The sequence below is a fragment of the Mustela lutreola genome, chromosome 6, assembly GCF_030435805.1.
Source record: "Mustela lutreola isolate mMusLut2 chromosome 6, mMusLut2.pri, whole genome shotgun sequence".
Classification (NCBI taxonomy): Eukaryota; Metazoa; Chordata; class Mammalia; order Carnivora; family Mustelidae; genus Mustela; species Mustela lutreola.
Genome location: NC_081295.1, coordinates 98,808,359 through 98,825,268, shown reverse-complemented (window position 1 = coordinate 98,825,268; position 16,910 = coordinate 98,808,359). Strand labels below are relative to the sequence as shown.

At 39.6% G+C, this 16,910-nt stretch overlaps 1 protein-coding gene and 1 pseudogene across 15 annotated transcripts in view; both read left to right on the top strand.

Moving 5' to 3' along the window:
• Positions 1-16,910, top strand: part of PKHD1 (PKHD1 ciliary IPT domain containing fibrocystin/polyductin) — a 475,577-nt gene that overhangs the window by 168,116 nt on the left and 290,551 nt on the right. For all 15 annotated transcript variants that reach the window (XR_009354742.1, XR_009354743.1, XM_059178234.1 and 12 more), the window contains 2 exons: positions 14,177-14,387; positions 14,771-14,928. Coding sequence is in view for 13 of the 15 variants with exons in the window: in XM_059178234.1 (XP_059034217.1) it covers positions 14,177-14,387; positions 14,771-14,928 (369 nt within the window). In the remaining 2 variants the exon portion in view is untranslated. The remainder of the gene's footprint in view (positions 1-14,176; positions 14,388-14,770; positions 14,929-16,910) is intronic.
• LOC131834088 (keratin, type II cytoskeletal 8-like) lies at positions 3,681-6,218 on the top strand (annotated as a pseudogene).

Here is a 16,910-nt window from a genome sequence, read left to right as displayed (position 1 = left end):
AAACCCAATTTAGAAAGAAATAAGGGTATTTATTGCCTCATATAACTGAAAAAACAAAAAACAAAACAAACAAAACAAAAAAATTGGAGGCACAGCTGAGTCCAGGTGCTCCAATGAAGTCATTAGGATTTTGTTTCACCACAACTCTAGGCTCTGCTTTCCTTTGAGTTGACTTCATTTCCTTCCTTCTCTCCTTCCCTCCTGCCTTCCTTCCTTCCCATTTTTTTTTTTTTTTTGAGAGCAAAAGAGGGAACATGTGCTCTTGAGCAGGGGGAGGGGCAGAAGAGGAGGGAGAGAATCTTAAGCAGGCTCCACGCCCAGTGTAGGGTCCCATCTCACACCCCTGAGATCATGACCTGAGCTGAAACTGAGGGTTGGACACTTAAGTGACTGAGCCACGCAGGTACCAATCCAGCTCTCCTTTCCTGGAGGTAGAAATGGGTCTCTGCAGCTCCAGGTGAAAAAGCGGCTGTTTTCTAATGGCTATTTGCCCCTTGAGCAAATTCTAACATTTCCCTCTATTAACATTCACATCTCTCCTGTTTTTCACCTTTAGCTTTTAATACTAATGTATTATATACAGTTTATTTATCATATTTATTGTACTTGTGCTAAAGTCTTCCTTAGTAGAATGTATACATCACAATGACAGGGAGGTTCCTGGGGTTTTTGTTTGTTTGTTTGTTTTTGTGGTTTTTTTTGTTTGTTTTTATTCATTTATAATATCTCTATTGCCTACAACAGTGACTGGACTTGTAGTAAGCTATCAAAAAATGTATGTGTGTGAACGACTGAATGAAAAACTTGAGCAAAAACCTCAGGATTAATTTTGACCCTGTTTGGGTCAGAGGTCTATCACTAAAACTGGTACTATGACCAGGGAAGTGGTATTCTCTTGGTCAAGAGGGAGCAAGTATGTGGACAACCACCCAGAACTACATTGTCTGAGGTGGAGCATGGATGGTTTATTAACATTAGAGATGTGTTATTTAAACAGAGTAAGAGAATGGACAGGTAAAAACAATGGCTTATCTACTTTATAAACATTTGACAATATAACATTTTTATTACTTTTACTAATTTGAAATTACAAATTAATAAGATTTTACTGGATAGTAAACAAATTCCAGTTTGTTTAGTTTGGCTGGGAAAAAATCCCAACCAACCAGTTGCTTCACTAAACAAAAACCAAAGCCACAGTTGTTAGAAACACAACTAATAGAAAATTTAGAATTAAGGAATATATAATAGCACTGTGTTTTTTTTATATTTGATTATGGCTAGAGAGTATTAGTAAATGAAAGAGGTTGATTTTAAGATAGTTTTCAGTTAAGGATCTAGAACCACATGACTCTTGATTTGGATTGGTCACTTTTTTGTATAAGTATGTACATGAAAGGCAATGGCCAGCAAAGTCATCAGTCCTAAGTATAGTTGGCTCTTGAACAATGTGGGGCTCTTGGGCACTGATCCCTTGCACAGTTGAAAATCTGTGTACAACTTTTGACTCCTCCCAAAACTTAACTCCTAAAAGCCAACTGTTAACTGGAAGGAAGCCTTATCAATAAGTTAAACAGTCAATTAACCATGTTTTGTATATTATATATATTTTACATTGTATTCTTACAATAAATTCAGATATAAAGGAAAATCTTATTTAGGAAATCATAAAAGATAAAATATACTTATGGTACTGTAGTGTAAAAATTCTACATATAAGTGAACTCGTGCAGTTCAAACCCATGCTGTTCAAGGCTGAACTCTATTAAGACTTGGCTTAAGCCAAAAAGAGGACCTCTAGTGAACCATGATGTATCATGTTACTAATTATTCTTGATTAAGCTAGTAGGGGATGGACAACAAGCTTCTTTCTTTACTCCTTAGGCCACATAAGACATTGGGGACTTTGCTGATTAACAAAAGGTAACTTCAGTGTGGCCAGTGAGTTCAAGAAGAGAAGAGAACAGACTTACCTTAATGCTCAGGGGAGAACCTGTGTGGCCTATCTATTTTAGGCTTTTCTAGATTAGAGGCAGATTTGAAGGAGTTGCCTCCTGAACTCTTTTCCCTATCCCTGTGAGGGAGAAAAGGGTAAAAACAGAGACTTTCCTTTGTTTAGCCTGGTGAATTTTCTGTTCCCTAGGACTCTGCCATGTATAACCTAGAAATGATTGTTTGATAGCAACCTCTTTGAGGGTCTGAGTGGGGAGGCAGGGAAGAGAGCTGTAGGTATTTCTTAGCTACTAAGGAAATTATTATTTCTTATCAAAAGCTAGGCGTTGACATGTTATAAATACTGGTACTATAGTAGAATGTTCAGGCCCCACAAAGATAAATTGGGAAGGTATTTTTCAATTTAGAACAATTGTTTTTTTTTTTTTTTAAACCATGAGCTACTTCCTTCTAAAATACCAACCGTTAATAAAATGAAGTACTGAAAATAATACCTGAGGCCTTAAATTTCCTATGTCAGTCCCTATAGTTCCAAAATTTTTTCATGGATACATATATCATATTGGTTCTATTTATTTGGAGAACGCTGACTAATGCAGTGACTTATTCATTCCTGAGTAATATTATAAAAAAAAATTCAGAGAAAATCTTTGGAACCATAAGGATTTTGATAGGAAATTTAAGGCCTTTGGTACTATTTTCACTACTTCATCTTATCAACAGTTGAGATAGATAGGTAGATAAATAGATCATATTCATTTTATTTATCATGAGAACTCTAATATTGTAGATTATAATAAGCTCTATTATAAGGAATTGGCTCATATGATTGTAGAAACTAAGGAGTCCCAAGATCTGGAGTCAGCAAGCTGGAGACCCAGGAAAGCTGATATATATAGTTCTAGTTTGAGTCCAAAGGCATGGGAACTAAGAGAACAAATGCTGTCAGTTGCAATCCAAAAGCCAGCAGGTTTTGAAATCCAAGAAGCGCTAGTGTTTTAATCCAAATCTGAAAGCTGGAAAAGTCTCAGCTCAGCAGTTGGTCAGGAGTTCCCTCTCACTTAGGCTTTTTGTACTATTCGTACTATTTGGGTCTTTGATGGATTGGATGAGGTCCACCCTCGTCAGGGAGGGCAGTCAGCTTCACTTTGTCCATGGATTCAGATGTTAATCTCATCCAGAAACATCTTCACAGAGACACCCCAGAATAATGTTTGTCCAGTTGTCTTTGGCCTTAGTACAGTCAAGTTGACATACACAGTTAACTATCACAGGATCCCATTTTCTATAACTGACTCTGTATCATATCTTGGACACATAATTCAGGAAGATAACAAGCCTCTGGTCTTGACACACAGCTTCCCAAGAGGACATAGTCTGTTAGCTTCCTTTCAAGATTTCTATAGTTTACTCTCTCCTGCTGGCACAGGAGAATCTTCACTGAGCTTATCCTGACTTGGTTCTAGAACATTCAGTCATTCATCTTCCTTTTGATGAATGTCAGGAGTTTGGGCTCTGAAAGTAGACTGCTTGGGTTCAAATACTATCTCTATCCCTGATATGGTGGAACTTGAAATAGATAGTTCCTCAGTGTTGCAGTTTCTAGATCTATAAACAAGAGATGACTCAAAAACATTTCAACCTAGAAACAGCTTCTTGGTTCCTTCTCAAACCTCTGTCAGGTTCAGCCTCTCTCCTCCACCCCAGCCTCCACTCCAGGCTCCACCATGACCATCCGGGTCACCTAGAAGTCCTACAAGATGTATGCCTCCAGCCCCGAAGCCTTCAGTAGCTGCTCCTTCATGAGAGTGCCGGATACACGCATCAGCTCTTCCACCTTCTTCTGGGTGGGCAGCAGCTTCTGGGTGGCCTGAGAAGCAGCATGAGGTGGTTGGAGGCTATGACAGGGCCGGGGGTATGAGAGGAATCGTTGTCTCATTGAACCAGAGCCTGCTGAGCCCCCTCAAGCTGGAAGTGAACCTGAATATCCAGGCTATGCACATCTAGGAGAAGAAGCAGATCAAGACTCTCAACCACAAGTTTGCCTCCTTCCAGCAACAAGCTGCAGCACTTGGAGCAGGAGAAAAAATCCTGGAGTCCAAGTGGAGCCTCCTGCAGCAGCAGAAAAATGCTCGTAACATGGACAGCGTGTTCAAGAGTTACATCAACAACCCCCGGGACAGCCGGACACACGGTAGGCAAGGAGGAACTGAAGCTGAAGGTGGAATGTGACAACATGTGGGGGCCAGTGGGGGCTTCAAGAATAAAAATGAGGAAGAGATCAAAGAGTATGAAGATATGGGGAATAAATTTGTCTTCATCAAGGATAGGAACGAAGTTGACGTGAACATGATGGAGCTGGAGTGCCTCATGGGAAGGGCTGACCCATGAGATCATCTTTTTAAGGCAGCTCTATGGAGAGGGGCTCCAGGACCTGTGGTACCAGATCACAGACATGCCCCTTGTGCTGTCTATAGACAATAGCCGCTCCCTGGACCTGGATGGCATTATCGCTGAGGTCAAGAACCACTGTGAGGAACTCAGCAACCACAGCTGGCCTGAGGCCAAGACCTTGTATCAGATCAAATACAAGGCGCTGTTGGCATTGACTGGGAAGCACAGGGATGACTTCTGTACATGAAGATGGAGACTTCTTAGATGAACAGGAACATCAGCTGACATTACCTGGTGAGCCTGGTGACCTCAGTCGGTTAAGTGTACTCTTGAATTTGGCTCAGGTCATGATTTCAGATTATGAGATCAAGCCTACTGTCTAGCTCACACTGGGTGTGGAGGCTGCTTAAGATTCTCTCTTACCCTCTCTCAAAAAAAAAAAAAAAAAGGAAAGAGTTTTCTAAGTGTGAAACAAAGTATTAAAAAATACTTATAGACTTACTATTATACAGGTCAGAAAATGGCATAAAAATACTGAAGTTAAATAACTGGGAAAGAAGCAAGTTCTTTATGTTCCTATCAAGAATATTACAAAGGAGGAAAAAAGAATATTACAAAGGGAGCCAAAGGGGTCCAGGCCCCACTTGGAATCCTAAAAGAACCTGAAAAATTAAATTTGAGAGGATTGTTCTGGAAACCTGAAAGGAGTGTCTTCAGTTTGTCTTTCTGCCAGAGATGAACACCAGCTATGTGTATGCAATATAGAAGTGAGCCATGTGTGTGTTAAATGAATGGAAAAGATGGAATGAGTGTCTGGGCATAGTTTCATTCTCTGTAAGATGAAAGTAATAATTCCAGTCTTTGCTACTTTGCAGAGTTGTTGTGAGTTAAATGAGAGGAAAGAATGGGAAGCGGTTTTGAAAATTATGAAGTGCCAGGATCTAGGTAAAATCCAATTTTAACAAATATTGAATATAATGTCCAATTTAACGATACTCTTCCTCCATGGCCAGGCTGAAAGCAATACTATTAATAGTATTGCTTTGATGATATGTATGGAAGAATTCTCTTTGAAGGAAAAATCACAAGCTCCAGCCCATGTAGCATTCCATTTACTTAGCAATGTTGAATTTCTTTTGATACTAAAAAATGTAAAAAAGATGTCAAATAATGGCCTTCACCTGACATTTTAAAACAAAAATGATTTTTTTTCCCTTAACAGTCAAATTGACCAAGACCAAAAATAGAAGTAGTAGAAAGTCTGTGCAACTGGTATTCATGAATGCTGCTAGTGTATATAGAAGTTGTGAGTCTTCCTGTGAGTTAATTTGGTAATTATAGTAATCGGCATAAAACTAGGTATATGCCTTGATATAGTGATGCCATTTTTAGGGATTTGTTCTAAGGAGGTGACCATGAGCATTCATAAAAACTATGCTCAAGAATGTCCACATCTGCATTGTTCACGAGAGAAAAATATTGGGAATAAACAGAGTATAAAGAATTACAGGATTACTGTATAAAATGCACCACTTTTAATTGGGATACTGTGATACCACTATGATGTTAAATAATATATAATACAGCTATTAGTAAGTGTAATATTAAGTAAAGAGAATATATTAATATGTCATATTAGTTAAATGTATTACTCTATCAATTTTACTATATTAAGTAAAAAGAATTTACAAAAATGGTATGTCAAGAATTACAGCATAATTCTATAGTATGTAGAGTATTATTTATATATGAAATTTTGTCAGCTTGTGAACATAAGATAGAAAGGATGGAAAAGAAAAGACACTTATTAATCTATTGTAGTAAGATTGTGGATGCTTTTATTATCTTCCTTTAGCTTCTCTATATATTTATATATATATATATATTATATAATATTTATCGATTGGTTTTCTAAAAAGAAATTAACCTGTTAAAAATTAGCCTCGTTTTCCCTCATTGCTGTCTCCACTCTAAACCATAAACTGTAGCAATGATTATTAAAAATACTATCTATCTGGTCTGAAGTATACCTGAAGTTTTGTAAATAGTTTTGGGCAATGAAAAGGAGTGGGAATTAAAAACATGTTATAGAAGCCTTTTGCTCTGAACAACAAGATTTTGCCCTGGTGAGTAAAGGACTAGCCAGTACAGTTCTACAGGGCCCAAGAATGCTATTTGTTAAAATTGGCCTGAAATCTTTGAAGCATCTAAGAACAGTGTTACAGATGTTTCCACGTATCTTATAATTCACTATTTCCTGGGTATGTTGAGCTTTATCTTTATAGTCTTTATCTTTATAGTCTTCTCAAGAACAAGTCTACTTGTTCTTAATCACAGTAGCAATAGTAAAGCTCAGATTGAGTAGAAACCAAGGTTAGCCTTTAGAAAAGGCCTTCAATCAAAGCATGGCTCACTGCACCATCTGAGTAACCTTGGTTAGCCTTGGTCTAAACCTCTGTGCCAACAAAATGGTAGACTTTTTCTCAGCATTGGGAACAGACCATGCCCAATTCCCTTTCATCACAGTATAGAAATGTTTACTGCTCAGCTGTGGATGCAGCCAGCTGATCCGCACATTTAAAGGATTGCTCCACTGAGCCTTCTTCTTCCTGCAGGCACATGTTCCCTGCTCTGTCATTGTCACCAAAGATGAGCCAGTACTAATGCAGAAGGCTCCCAGTGCAGACACAGAGCTAAGCACATACGGGATTCCTGGGCCAGGTTTTGTCTTCAGCCAGCAAAGATATCACAGCGAGTGGCTTCTCGAGGGCAGAGGGAAATGGTACATGAAAAATGCCCCATTCCATCTCTTCGGTCTGCCAGATAATCTTCTATTAATGCTAATGTCCCAGTCTCCTCTTCTGAAGTATGGTAAATTGGATTGCCTCCAATTCACAGATGCTTTGAGTTCAAAGAGTTCCCTTTGTGAGATGGCTTTCTGGAACTTAAGATGCATTTTTCTCAAAGAAGTGGTGATAACCTTGTAGTTAAGGACCCAGGTGAGCCCTCAACAGGCAATTTCATCTAAATCTCCTCGCTGTCTGATGCTAGCAGGAGTAGTGCAGCTGGCCACGGAGTATAAGACTAATTGTGTGGGAGTGTAGGTCCGTTTCTGCCATGGAATACCAGGGACACATCTCTCTCCATTTGGGCTCTACTATCTTAGTTCTGTTCTTATTGAGTACTAGTAACAAAGGGTGTGCTCAGTCCCTCTGCCCTCAGAGTGGCTTCTATGGCCCAGAAGCAACTTTTGGCATAGTGCAGTCTCTGGAAGCAGAGAGAACCAGTTCAGATGCAAGGTGGAATCAGAAGTCATTGTCAGCCTTTCCCCAGTTTCTCTGGTTACTCATCACCTCCTCCTGCTGTCAAAGATAGTATGTGACTGGAGAATTTGGGCCAGCTGCTGCCAGGAAGAAGGGAGGAATGAGAAATGGTAGATGGACTGGGTTTTCTCTCCATCTCTTTCGCCTCAAAGCTCTTATCCTGCTACTCTGTCTGAAGAGGGATGAAATGAACAGGGGGAATCGGACTCAAGAGTAAGGGACACTGGGTGGGGTGCCCAGACCCTACCAATAATTAAAGAGTAAAGAAATGGGGTAGGAATGAGTTACTCTCCACTGCATTGTTTTGTTTAGTTATGGGCAAGTGTGTTATCTTCATCTTTTGTTTTTTTTTTTCCTTCTACTGCTCCTTTTAGGTTTCTCCTCACCTATTCAACTTTGGAATGATGATGTTCCCATGGGCTCAGGCTTAGATATTCTTCATTTATAACGATATACTTTCTCCCAAGTAATCCTACTCATTTCCATGCATTGGAATCTGTTTATATATTTATTTATCTAACCTCAGACATCTCTTCTGAGCTCCAGAATTTTCCCTTGAATATCCTCTTTAATATCTAAAATGTAACCTGCATAAAATGGTGATCTAAAGGGTAGTATGTCTAAAAGTGAAGGCCACTAGAATATAAACCGATGAAGGCAGGGATTTTTGATTGTTTTGCTCACTACTGTATTCCCAGTGGCTAGAAGAGCACACAGAACATAGCATAGTAGGTGCTCAGTAAATGTTTATTCAATGGACTCTTTATCTTCTTCCCTAGATGCCCCTGTTTATCTACTGACTTGCTTCTTCTTGGGCCTGTGAGGCATCATCGGTATCTTCTCCTTTACCTCTAGATCCGACATCAGTTCTCTTCGTTCTCCAAAAGAGAGCTCAAATTTCTACACTTCTCTTCAGATGCATTGCCTGGCTCTTAGTCAAACTTACCAAAATTATTGTCTGAACCACTACCTTCATCCTTTCTCATTTACTGTGGCAGCCTGCTACATAGACTTTTTACTTTGCCTCCCCTGCTTTTCAGTCAACAGCCAGGGAGAACTTTAAAAACAGAAATTTGATCACGGAACTATTCCAAGTTAAGGTCCTTGAAAACATGCCAGCAAGGTCCTGTGCCATCTTGTCCAGTCACACCATGCCATCTCATCTGTTCCTGAACCTCCTATCTCCATTTAGATTCTGGAACACATTGAGCTCCCTCTTGCCCCCTGGTTGGCTCTTGTTCATCTTAGGACTTGAGTCAGGTTTTTTCTCATTCTCACAAATATGTAGTGATTACATTTTCTCACTAAGGATTCTCTCCCCTCAATTTGATTTGTGTATTCATGGTCTTAAAATATCACTAGTCTCACAAAAGTGTGATTTCTTTGTTACTATCTCAAGTATTCATTTGGTGGTTACTTTTGGAATAAACTCTTCGTTCTTTGGGAGGACCCCAGAGTCCCTTTCTGAGTGGGTCTTGCTCACCTTGCTGGGTGCACTCTCACCGGCAACCTCCCCCCCACCCCCGTGTGTGTGCATTCTGCCCATGCTGCATACAGCAGCAATTAAAATGTGTCACGTTGGCCCATACCATTCTATACATGATTGCATTTGCCTGGAGTGCCTCGCCTGTTCTGTCATTTGGCCCACTAGGACTTAACCCTAAAGATCCAGCTCAGTCATCACCTCTTCTGGGAAGCAATCCCAGAAAGAACCCCTCCTTCTGCGTGAGTGAGGTCCTCCATGTGTGTGCACTAGGAGACACCAGATGTCCCTCTGTCTTAACCCTTCACATGGTACATCTGTGATTTTTGTCCATTTCCTGTACTGGTCATGGATCCTGGTCAGACAGGGACTCTGTTCCTTCCATGTCTGTCTTTCCAGTGCATGAAAAATATTTATCTACACACACATAGACACGCGCGCGCTCGCGACAGCATTCACCAATATGCTATGCATAATGTAAAGCTAGCTGCATGCAGAAATAGGGGGAAATCATTTGCACGTATTTCAGAAAGATTTCTAGTTCTTTTGTGAGTTGCTTTATCTTTGTATTCTGACGTGAACATTAGTTTAATGAAATATTCTTTCCTTCCTTTCTCCCCTCCCCTCACTCTCTTTCCCTCTCCTTCCTCTCCTCATCCTTCACGAACTCCCTGCCCCCAGTGATTTGGAAAGATCTTGGCAGTTATTCACTTGGAATAAAGATTGAAGTCCTACAAAATAAACAGGGGACAATTAGTGATTTTAAGTGTGTTAACCCACAAAGATTATTTTCTTTCTCCCCCTGCCCATTTGCTAAGATGTTTCTCTGAGATGGTGTAATTATGGATGAATGGCAACTGAAATGCTTGGACAATAATTTGTAGGAAATACAATTATGAGTCAAAGTCATTAGTGGGAGTAAATGAATAGTTTGTTGGTTAACAGGTCAATGTTGAAAGCCCAAAGTGGTTAAACATTGTATTAAATTACACATTAAGAGCTTAACCTTTTTCATTTGAGCATATTCATAAATTATTGATCTTTTCAAACTGTATTTTTATGTTTTTTGATTTGTGGTAGAGAAAGGAAGGGAACTGCCCAACTTGGGTTTTCTGAGTTCTTCAAGTAAAATGACTCACGTTTATAGTGTGGGCAATGCTTTCTTCATTACAGAAGCTGGCTGTGTTGCCTTGTGAAGCCATTAAGTAACATTTATGGAGTGAGGAGAATAATTTTTTGAGTACCAAAGCTTTCCGGGTACAGTTAATTTAGAATTATTTCCAGAGTCCGGCAATTCGATTATGTGTCCAGTTCTTTGGTTCTGGACTCAGAAGCCCCAGTTTCAGAACTCAGTGCTGATGTCTCATGACTGTCAAATATTGTCCCTGAAGCATTTTGGTTTCCTAATCTGTTCAATCTGTCAAAAGAAAAACAAGAAGAAACAAACAGTTCTTATTTCAAGTGAAATTGCTTAGCCTACGTTGGGTTTATTCTAAGTTCTTAATAAATGTTTGCATTGTTCTACTTTCAAGCACATTGAATATTATATAGTCATTTAGGCATATATCTTTTGTTTTTAAGATTTTATTTATTTTTTGTCAGAAAGAGAGAGAGAGCTTAGGTAGGAAGAGCAGGCATAGGGAGAAGCAGGCTTCCCACTGAGCAGGGAGCTAGACATGGGGCTCAATCCCAGGACCCTGGGATCATAACCTGAGCCCAAGGCAGGTGCTTAACTGACTGAGCCACCCAGGCGTTCCTTGGCATATGTCTAATGGGAGTTTGCAAGTGAATGTCCAGAAGGCAATATTCAAAATAATTAATTTAAATCCTTATGAGTTGAATGCTAATTATAATCCCAGGATTGTGACATATATAAAGGAAACATATAAGCAGTGTCCCTGAATTCAGGTAGTAAATATTGAGGTGGGAGATAAGACATAGGCACTGTGATAATTATGGAATAATTTAATACTGAAATATATGGTACTGTCTACAGGTTACATATCTTGTCTCCCCTGTGCCCCAACCCCCTTGGCGAGTCTTCTCAGCCTGTGTGTATTTCAGCAGTGACAAGAAAAATTTATTGCCACCCCCCTCCCCCAGCTCTCCCAGAACCTCCAGCATTTTTCAGCATTCCTGCCTGCTTGTTATAGGTGTCGCATGACAAATGTCATGTGAGTTCATCAACTCATCTGTCTGTTGCCATCACCATGAGGCTTCCTTTGTGCACTTTACCTCCTCTTTTGGCTTTCTTGGTCATTGTTCCTACTGTCCTGTGCAGTAGGGAAGACAAACAGAATTACAGTAAGAGGTCAAATTGCAGTGTGTTGAATGCTAGAAAGGAGAGGAACAGGGTGACGGGACAGATTATAACACAAGATTGGATCCAGTCAGGAGGTCTTGGAGGCTTCTCTGAGGAACCAAGCTGAACATCATTCTGAAGAATGAGGCAGCTAGAATTCCAGGCAGAGGAACATCAGGGGCAAAAGCTATCTGGAGAGTTCCTTCAGGTCCTGTTCAGTCATGGGTCCATGAACTTGGGAAAGAGGGCCTATATCTGAGCCAGACCCTGTCATCCTCTGTTTTTCTATCTACTCCTTTATGTAAGCTTCTCCTCCCCAAAATGGCCCACAGTATATCCACAAACCTGGGCATGCCCAAATCCCAGATATAAACAGATCTTTTGTTTCAGTATAAACCACACATCACTAGAAGGTCTGTAGGAGGAGGTGGACGTCAGCATGGGCTGAAATTCTCCCTGAAATCCAGTGGAAGAAGCAGGGCTTGAGCTGCATTTTGGAAGAATAGATGAGGGAAGGCAGGCCAGGCACCTAGATGAAAGGGGTAGATGGGTAAAGGGATAGAGGAAGGAATGAACCTGTCAAACCAGAAGAGGTAAACAGACTGGATTTCCTGGAATAGAGAGTTTATTACAGAGTCAAAGAATCTGGAGAGTCTTAAAAGTCAGGAAGGGAATTTGGGGCTTTGTTACTGAGTATTGCAGGCAGACACTAGAGATTAAAAACAAAGAAGGGATATAATTAAACTAGAATAAGGCAGAAAGAAGAGAAAAAGGTGTTTGCAAAGGGTCTAGCTCAAGTGATTATTGTAATTATTTTGACATTTGTGAGTTTGAGGTAACAATAGCTCATCCAAATGTCAACATCTACCATGTAGGTGGAAATACGATGCAGGCACTGATGAAATGCCCAAGGTTGATGCTTTGGTCATACACATTGACATGTGTTATTTTGCCATGAGAGTGAATGAGTTATGAGATAATATTCCTGCTTTCTAAAAGCTCTGTCAACAATTGAAAGGACATATGTTAATAGGTAAAAATGCACTTCAAAGATTCTCTGTGATTTTTTTTCATTCATTCTGACTTGACTATTATAAGAATGATTAGTTGAGAAATACCTTTGGTGTCCCTACCCTTTGTTCTGCTACCTGTAGCTTGCAAGGTGGTAGGTGCAGAGTAGGTATTTTTTGCATATTGGTTTAGTATTGTGCACAACTGAGCACAGAGTTTAAAAGCATTTTTGTCTTTAATAAACATTTTTTATGCTTGGTAGAAAATTTTCCATATAGACATTCAAGAAAAGATCATAGAAATTCACATATATATGCATATACATATAAAGAGACTTATTTTATTTTATTGTTCCCAAAGGTTAAAACATACAAACAAGGAATAAAATTAAAATTATTTTCTTTTGGGATGATTTATGTCTTAATTTCCACCTGCCCTATAATTAGAAATTCTGAACTCTGTAAATTATTTCAAGATAAAATTATTGCCCAAGTAAACTTCAGAAATTACATCATTAACCTAGGGACCTTTCCAAGCCTAGAACAACATTATTGGTACAAGTGCTCGTGCACACACAGACACATAAATAAAGAGGGAAGTTTAAAATAATTTGAAAATGATTTATTGTCGGCTACCTCTGTAGTTGGAGATTCAAGTATTATTACTTTACTTTAGTGCAACAAGGGAGGACAGTAAGTTGCTGTGGGCTAAAGGTAAATTATGATCTATTGCAAAGGAGGAAGGAAATGTACTGAGGAAAGAAGAAGGAGTTGGGAGTAAGTCATGTGTTTTCTGAAGTGTTGCTTCAGATAATGGCTTGAAAAAAGTCTTTGCCTTGACTCTGGTTGGGAAAGGCCAGAATAAACTCTTTGAGACAGACTACCTTCTTGAATCTTGGATAGTTAAGGAGTGGCCTTCTGGCATGGGGAGGATCAGGTGGATGAGCAGGAGTCTGACACAAACCAAGACTCTAGAGTGTCAAGTTCCCCCACCTTCACCTTGGCTTAGCAAAGCCAACTTGGACGTGGCACCCACTTTGGAATTTGAAGGGACCATCAAGACTTAGGACAACCAATCCAAGGTAATTTTGAGTCTCTACACTACTAACCCATTTGTAAACTGAGCTGAAGTCTTCCGGTTAGAGATTTGTTACAAACTTATATCGGAGAGTCTAATAGTCGTTTGTTTTTATTCAGAATAAGAAAGAAGTGGTAATATTTCATTCTCAAAACAGTATGATGCCAGGAAGGAAAACACTAAAATGTGTTTTAGATCTATTATGTGCAAGGTCCGAGCTAGACGTTTCATTGTTCTCTCATTTAATCCTCTTACCACTCTGTGGGGAAAGGCCTCGCTACTTCTGCTTTGTATCTGAGAAAAACGGAGTCATCCTTGAGTACATTACCCTTAGTTAGAACATAGCAAAACTGATTTAATTGTCAGTTGAGTCTGACTCCAATTCCTGTATTTTTCACCTCATGCCATGTTCAATCCTGCATTATTTTTTATTGCAACATGTAACAGATGAGAAAACTAATATCAAAATAAATAAATAAATAAATAAATAAATAAAAAAAATGCATTGGTGCTCATCAAGCCTGAAGCTTGCTTTCCCAGATTCTTACTTCATAGGATTCTTTGGCTGAATAACATCAAATTCATATTAATTATTAATATATCTAAAGGCAAATTTTCCTCATTCGGCTTTAGGTTTGCTCCCAGAAGTAACTATCACCCATCTTCGAGCAGCTGCCTCTGCCCGGGACACAGTGTTGGCTCTGGAGGATGCCGTGGACTGGTGCCCTGGAGATGAAGTTGTCATCATCAGTGGAATAGGTTTCGAAGGTGCCAAACCCACAGAAGAGATTGTCATTGTGGAAGCAGTGCACAAAACAGACCTCCACCTGAGGTCACCCTTGAGGTACTGAATGTCAACTTAGCTCTGATTTGACGGAAGCAGAGGCCATCTTAACTGTGTTGGTGTCTGGACACTTGTTTGTCTTTCCATGACGTCTTTTGACATTAAACAATGTTAGATGTGTTGATAAGAAAATTACAATGCATGAAACATTTGAAAGATTTAGACATTGAATACATTTTTCCTGTAAGACTCTAGAACTTCCGTCTTATGGTGCAAAGCACCTAATTCTCACATGCTTGTGCCCATAGTTCAACTCTTCTGTACCTCAGTTTGTAAAGAAATAGACTCCCAAGGGAGAATTAGGCTAATCTGGGGCTTACTATTTTAATAAGGTTTGGAGTAATATCTTCAAATGTGTCTTTTCCATTTTTTTTTTCCTTCAGATATTCTCACAACTTCACAGAGAGTTGGGTGGCTGGAGAACGCCATATTTTAAAGGTCACGGTAGTGCTGCTCAGTAGGAGGGTCACCATACAAGGGAATCTCACTGCTGAGAGGAAGAAGCACCTTGCTTCATGCCAGGAGGCCAGTGCTTCAGAAGGTAGAGAAGTATTTTGCTGGAAAGTCAATGAGTGAAAAAGAATGTTCTTCCTGCCAAACAATATGTAGTAATGGCAACTTCTTTCAAAATGGAATAAACCCTTAGCCTTTCCATGTCCATAATATTCTTTAGTTTTCAGGACGCTCTTGATAAATTGTCGTTTTGTCTCCTGCCTTCTATATGACCTTGTAAACGAGGTAAACAGGTTTTCACTTGTGAAATTATTTCTCTGGGGGAAAAAAAATCCCGTTAAATAATAAAATCTGGAGAATCAGATTAAATATCCAAGGAAATTTATAAGGAAGTTTTAACTGTGATTCCAGGTCCCTTCTACAAGTCTCAGGAAAACAGCTTAATGCCAGAATCACAGACCCAGGCAGCACATTCCTTACTGATTAGACTGATGAGGCTCTTGTGTCCCCTGCAATCCCCCTGCCTCACCCCTACTTTTAGAGTTTGTTTTCTGAGTGAACTACCACCTACTTTAAGCAAGTGGTTGAAAAAGTCAATTTATCTTCTAGAAGAATAACAGGCACTGAATCACACTGATGTGCCTATTAAACATCTATTTCAGGGATGGTTAGTTTAGTAGGTTATGTTTTGGTTTCCCAGGCTGTAGATTATGAGGCTTTCACATGTTGTGAAGATATCATTTGTCAACTTTGGTTTAGGATGGTGTGGGTGTCAAGGATCACTCCCAGGCATGAGCTCTGGATGGATGATGAGTCTATTTAGTGAGATGGGAAGAAGAACAGCTTTTGGAGTGGGAGGCTACAGATCACGACTTTAATTTTATACATGCCGAGAGAGACGCCAGGCCAGGACCTGAGTAGAGGTGCTTGGGAATGTTTGGAGTTAGAGATTTGAGTCATGTCTACATAGAGATACATGTGGTTGCCATGTTGGGATGTGGTTAGGTGAGAGGGACCTGGATTCTACCTTCCACCACCCCGTCACCTGGTTCACAAATCTATCATTCTGAAAGGGAGGTTTGGATACTATGTGTTAAAATCTAAAGATTGTCAGATTTAACAATTTTGCTGACATGGGAGCTGCTTTTTCAATTTAGATTTTCTTTGTTGTCCTCATCTAGGCATTCTCAGATCATATTGTCTAAAATACTGCATTTGATCGTGCTGCTAGAGAGACTCTGCCTCTAGGACTGGGCCATTATAAATCTGTTGGCACCGAATGGAACAATCTCTGATTTCATCACAACTCTTAAAAGTTATTACAAATTTCTCAAGATAAATCCATAGACATTCCTTAAAAAAAGAAAGAACGTATCACTCTCCCTTTCTTTGTGTGGGGCAGAAGAGTGGAAATGAGGTAGCCAAATAAATAATATGAAGCCTGGCCACTCAAAATATTATGGATTACTGGCAGAAAGAATCAAAATTGTGATAAAGCGTATAAATACGAAACACCTCTTCATTTACCTCTTATATATTTATTCCTGGGTGTTAGCAAATTTACTGTGAATTATTCACTGTGGAATGATACATCATTTTGTATTTGCGGCAGTCTGGTTTATTAACATGGAAAATAATTAAGAATTCAGAAGATGATTTCTTATCCATTCTGAGGTGAGTTCGCACCACCAGCTGCCATGTGTCCTCAGAAAGTGCCCTGGATCCTGAGGTCACAGTACTTTGGTGCACTGGTTGCTGAATGTACTAGGATGGTGCTGTTTGTTGTCCTCACTAGGAACTGGAAGGAGGTGTTGAGGGTGGGGATAGGGGAATTCAGCTTCTTGTCTGGAGTCCTTTGCCATATCTGCAGCGGCATTGTTGCTCAGTCTCCAAACTACAAAGCAGCAAAAAAACCAAACCAAAACAAACAACAACAACAACAACAACAAAACCCAAAAAACAAAACAAAAAAAACCCGGGGGAAACCCCATTGAACAGCTTAAGACTAAAAAGAGCTGTGATTACATTCAGCGCTCACATTTCTTCCCTACAATTATCAACCACGAGAAG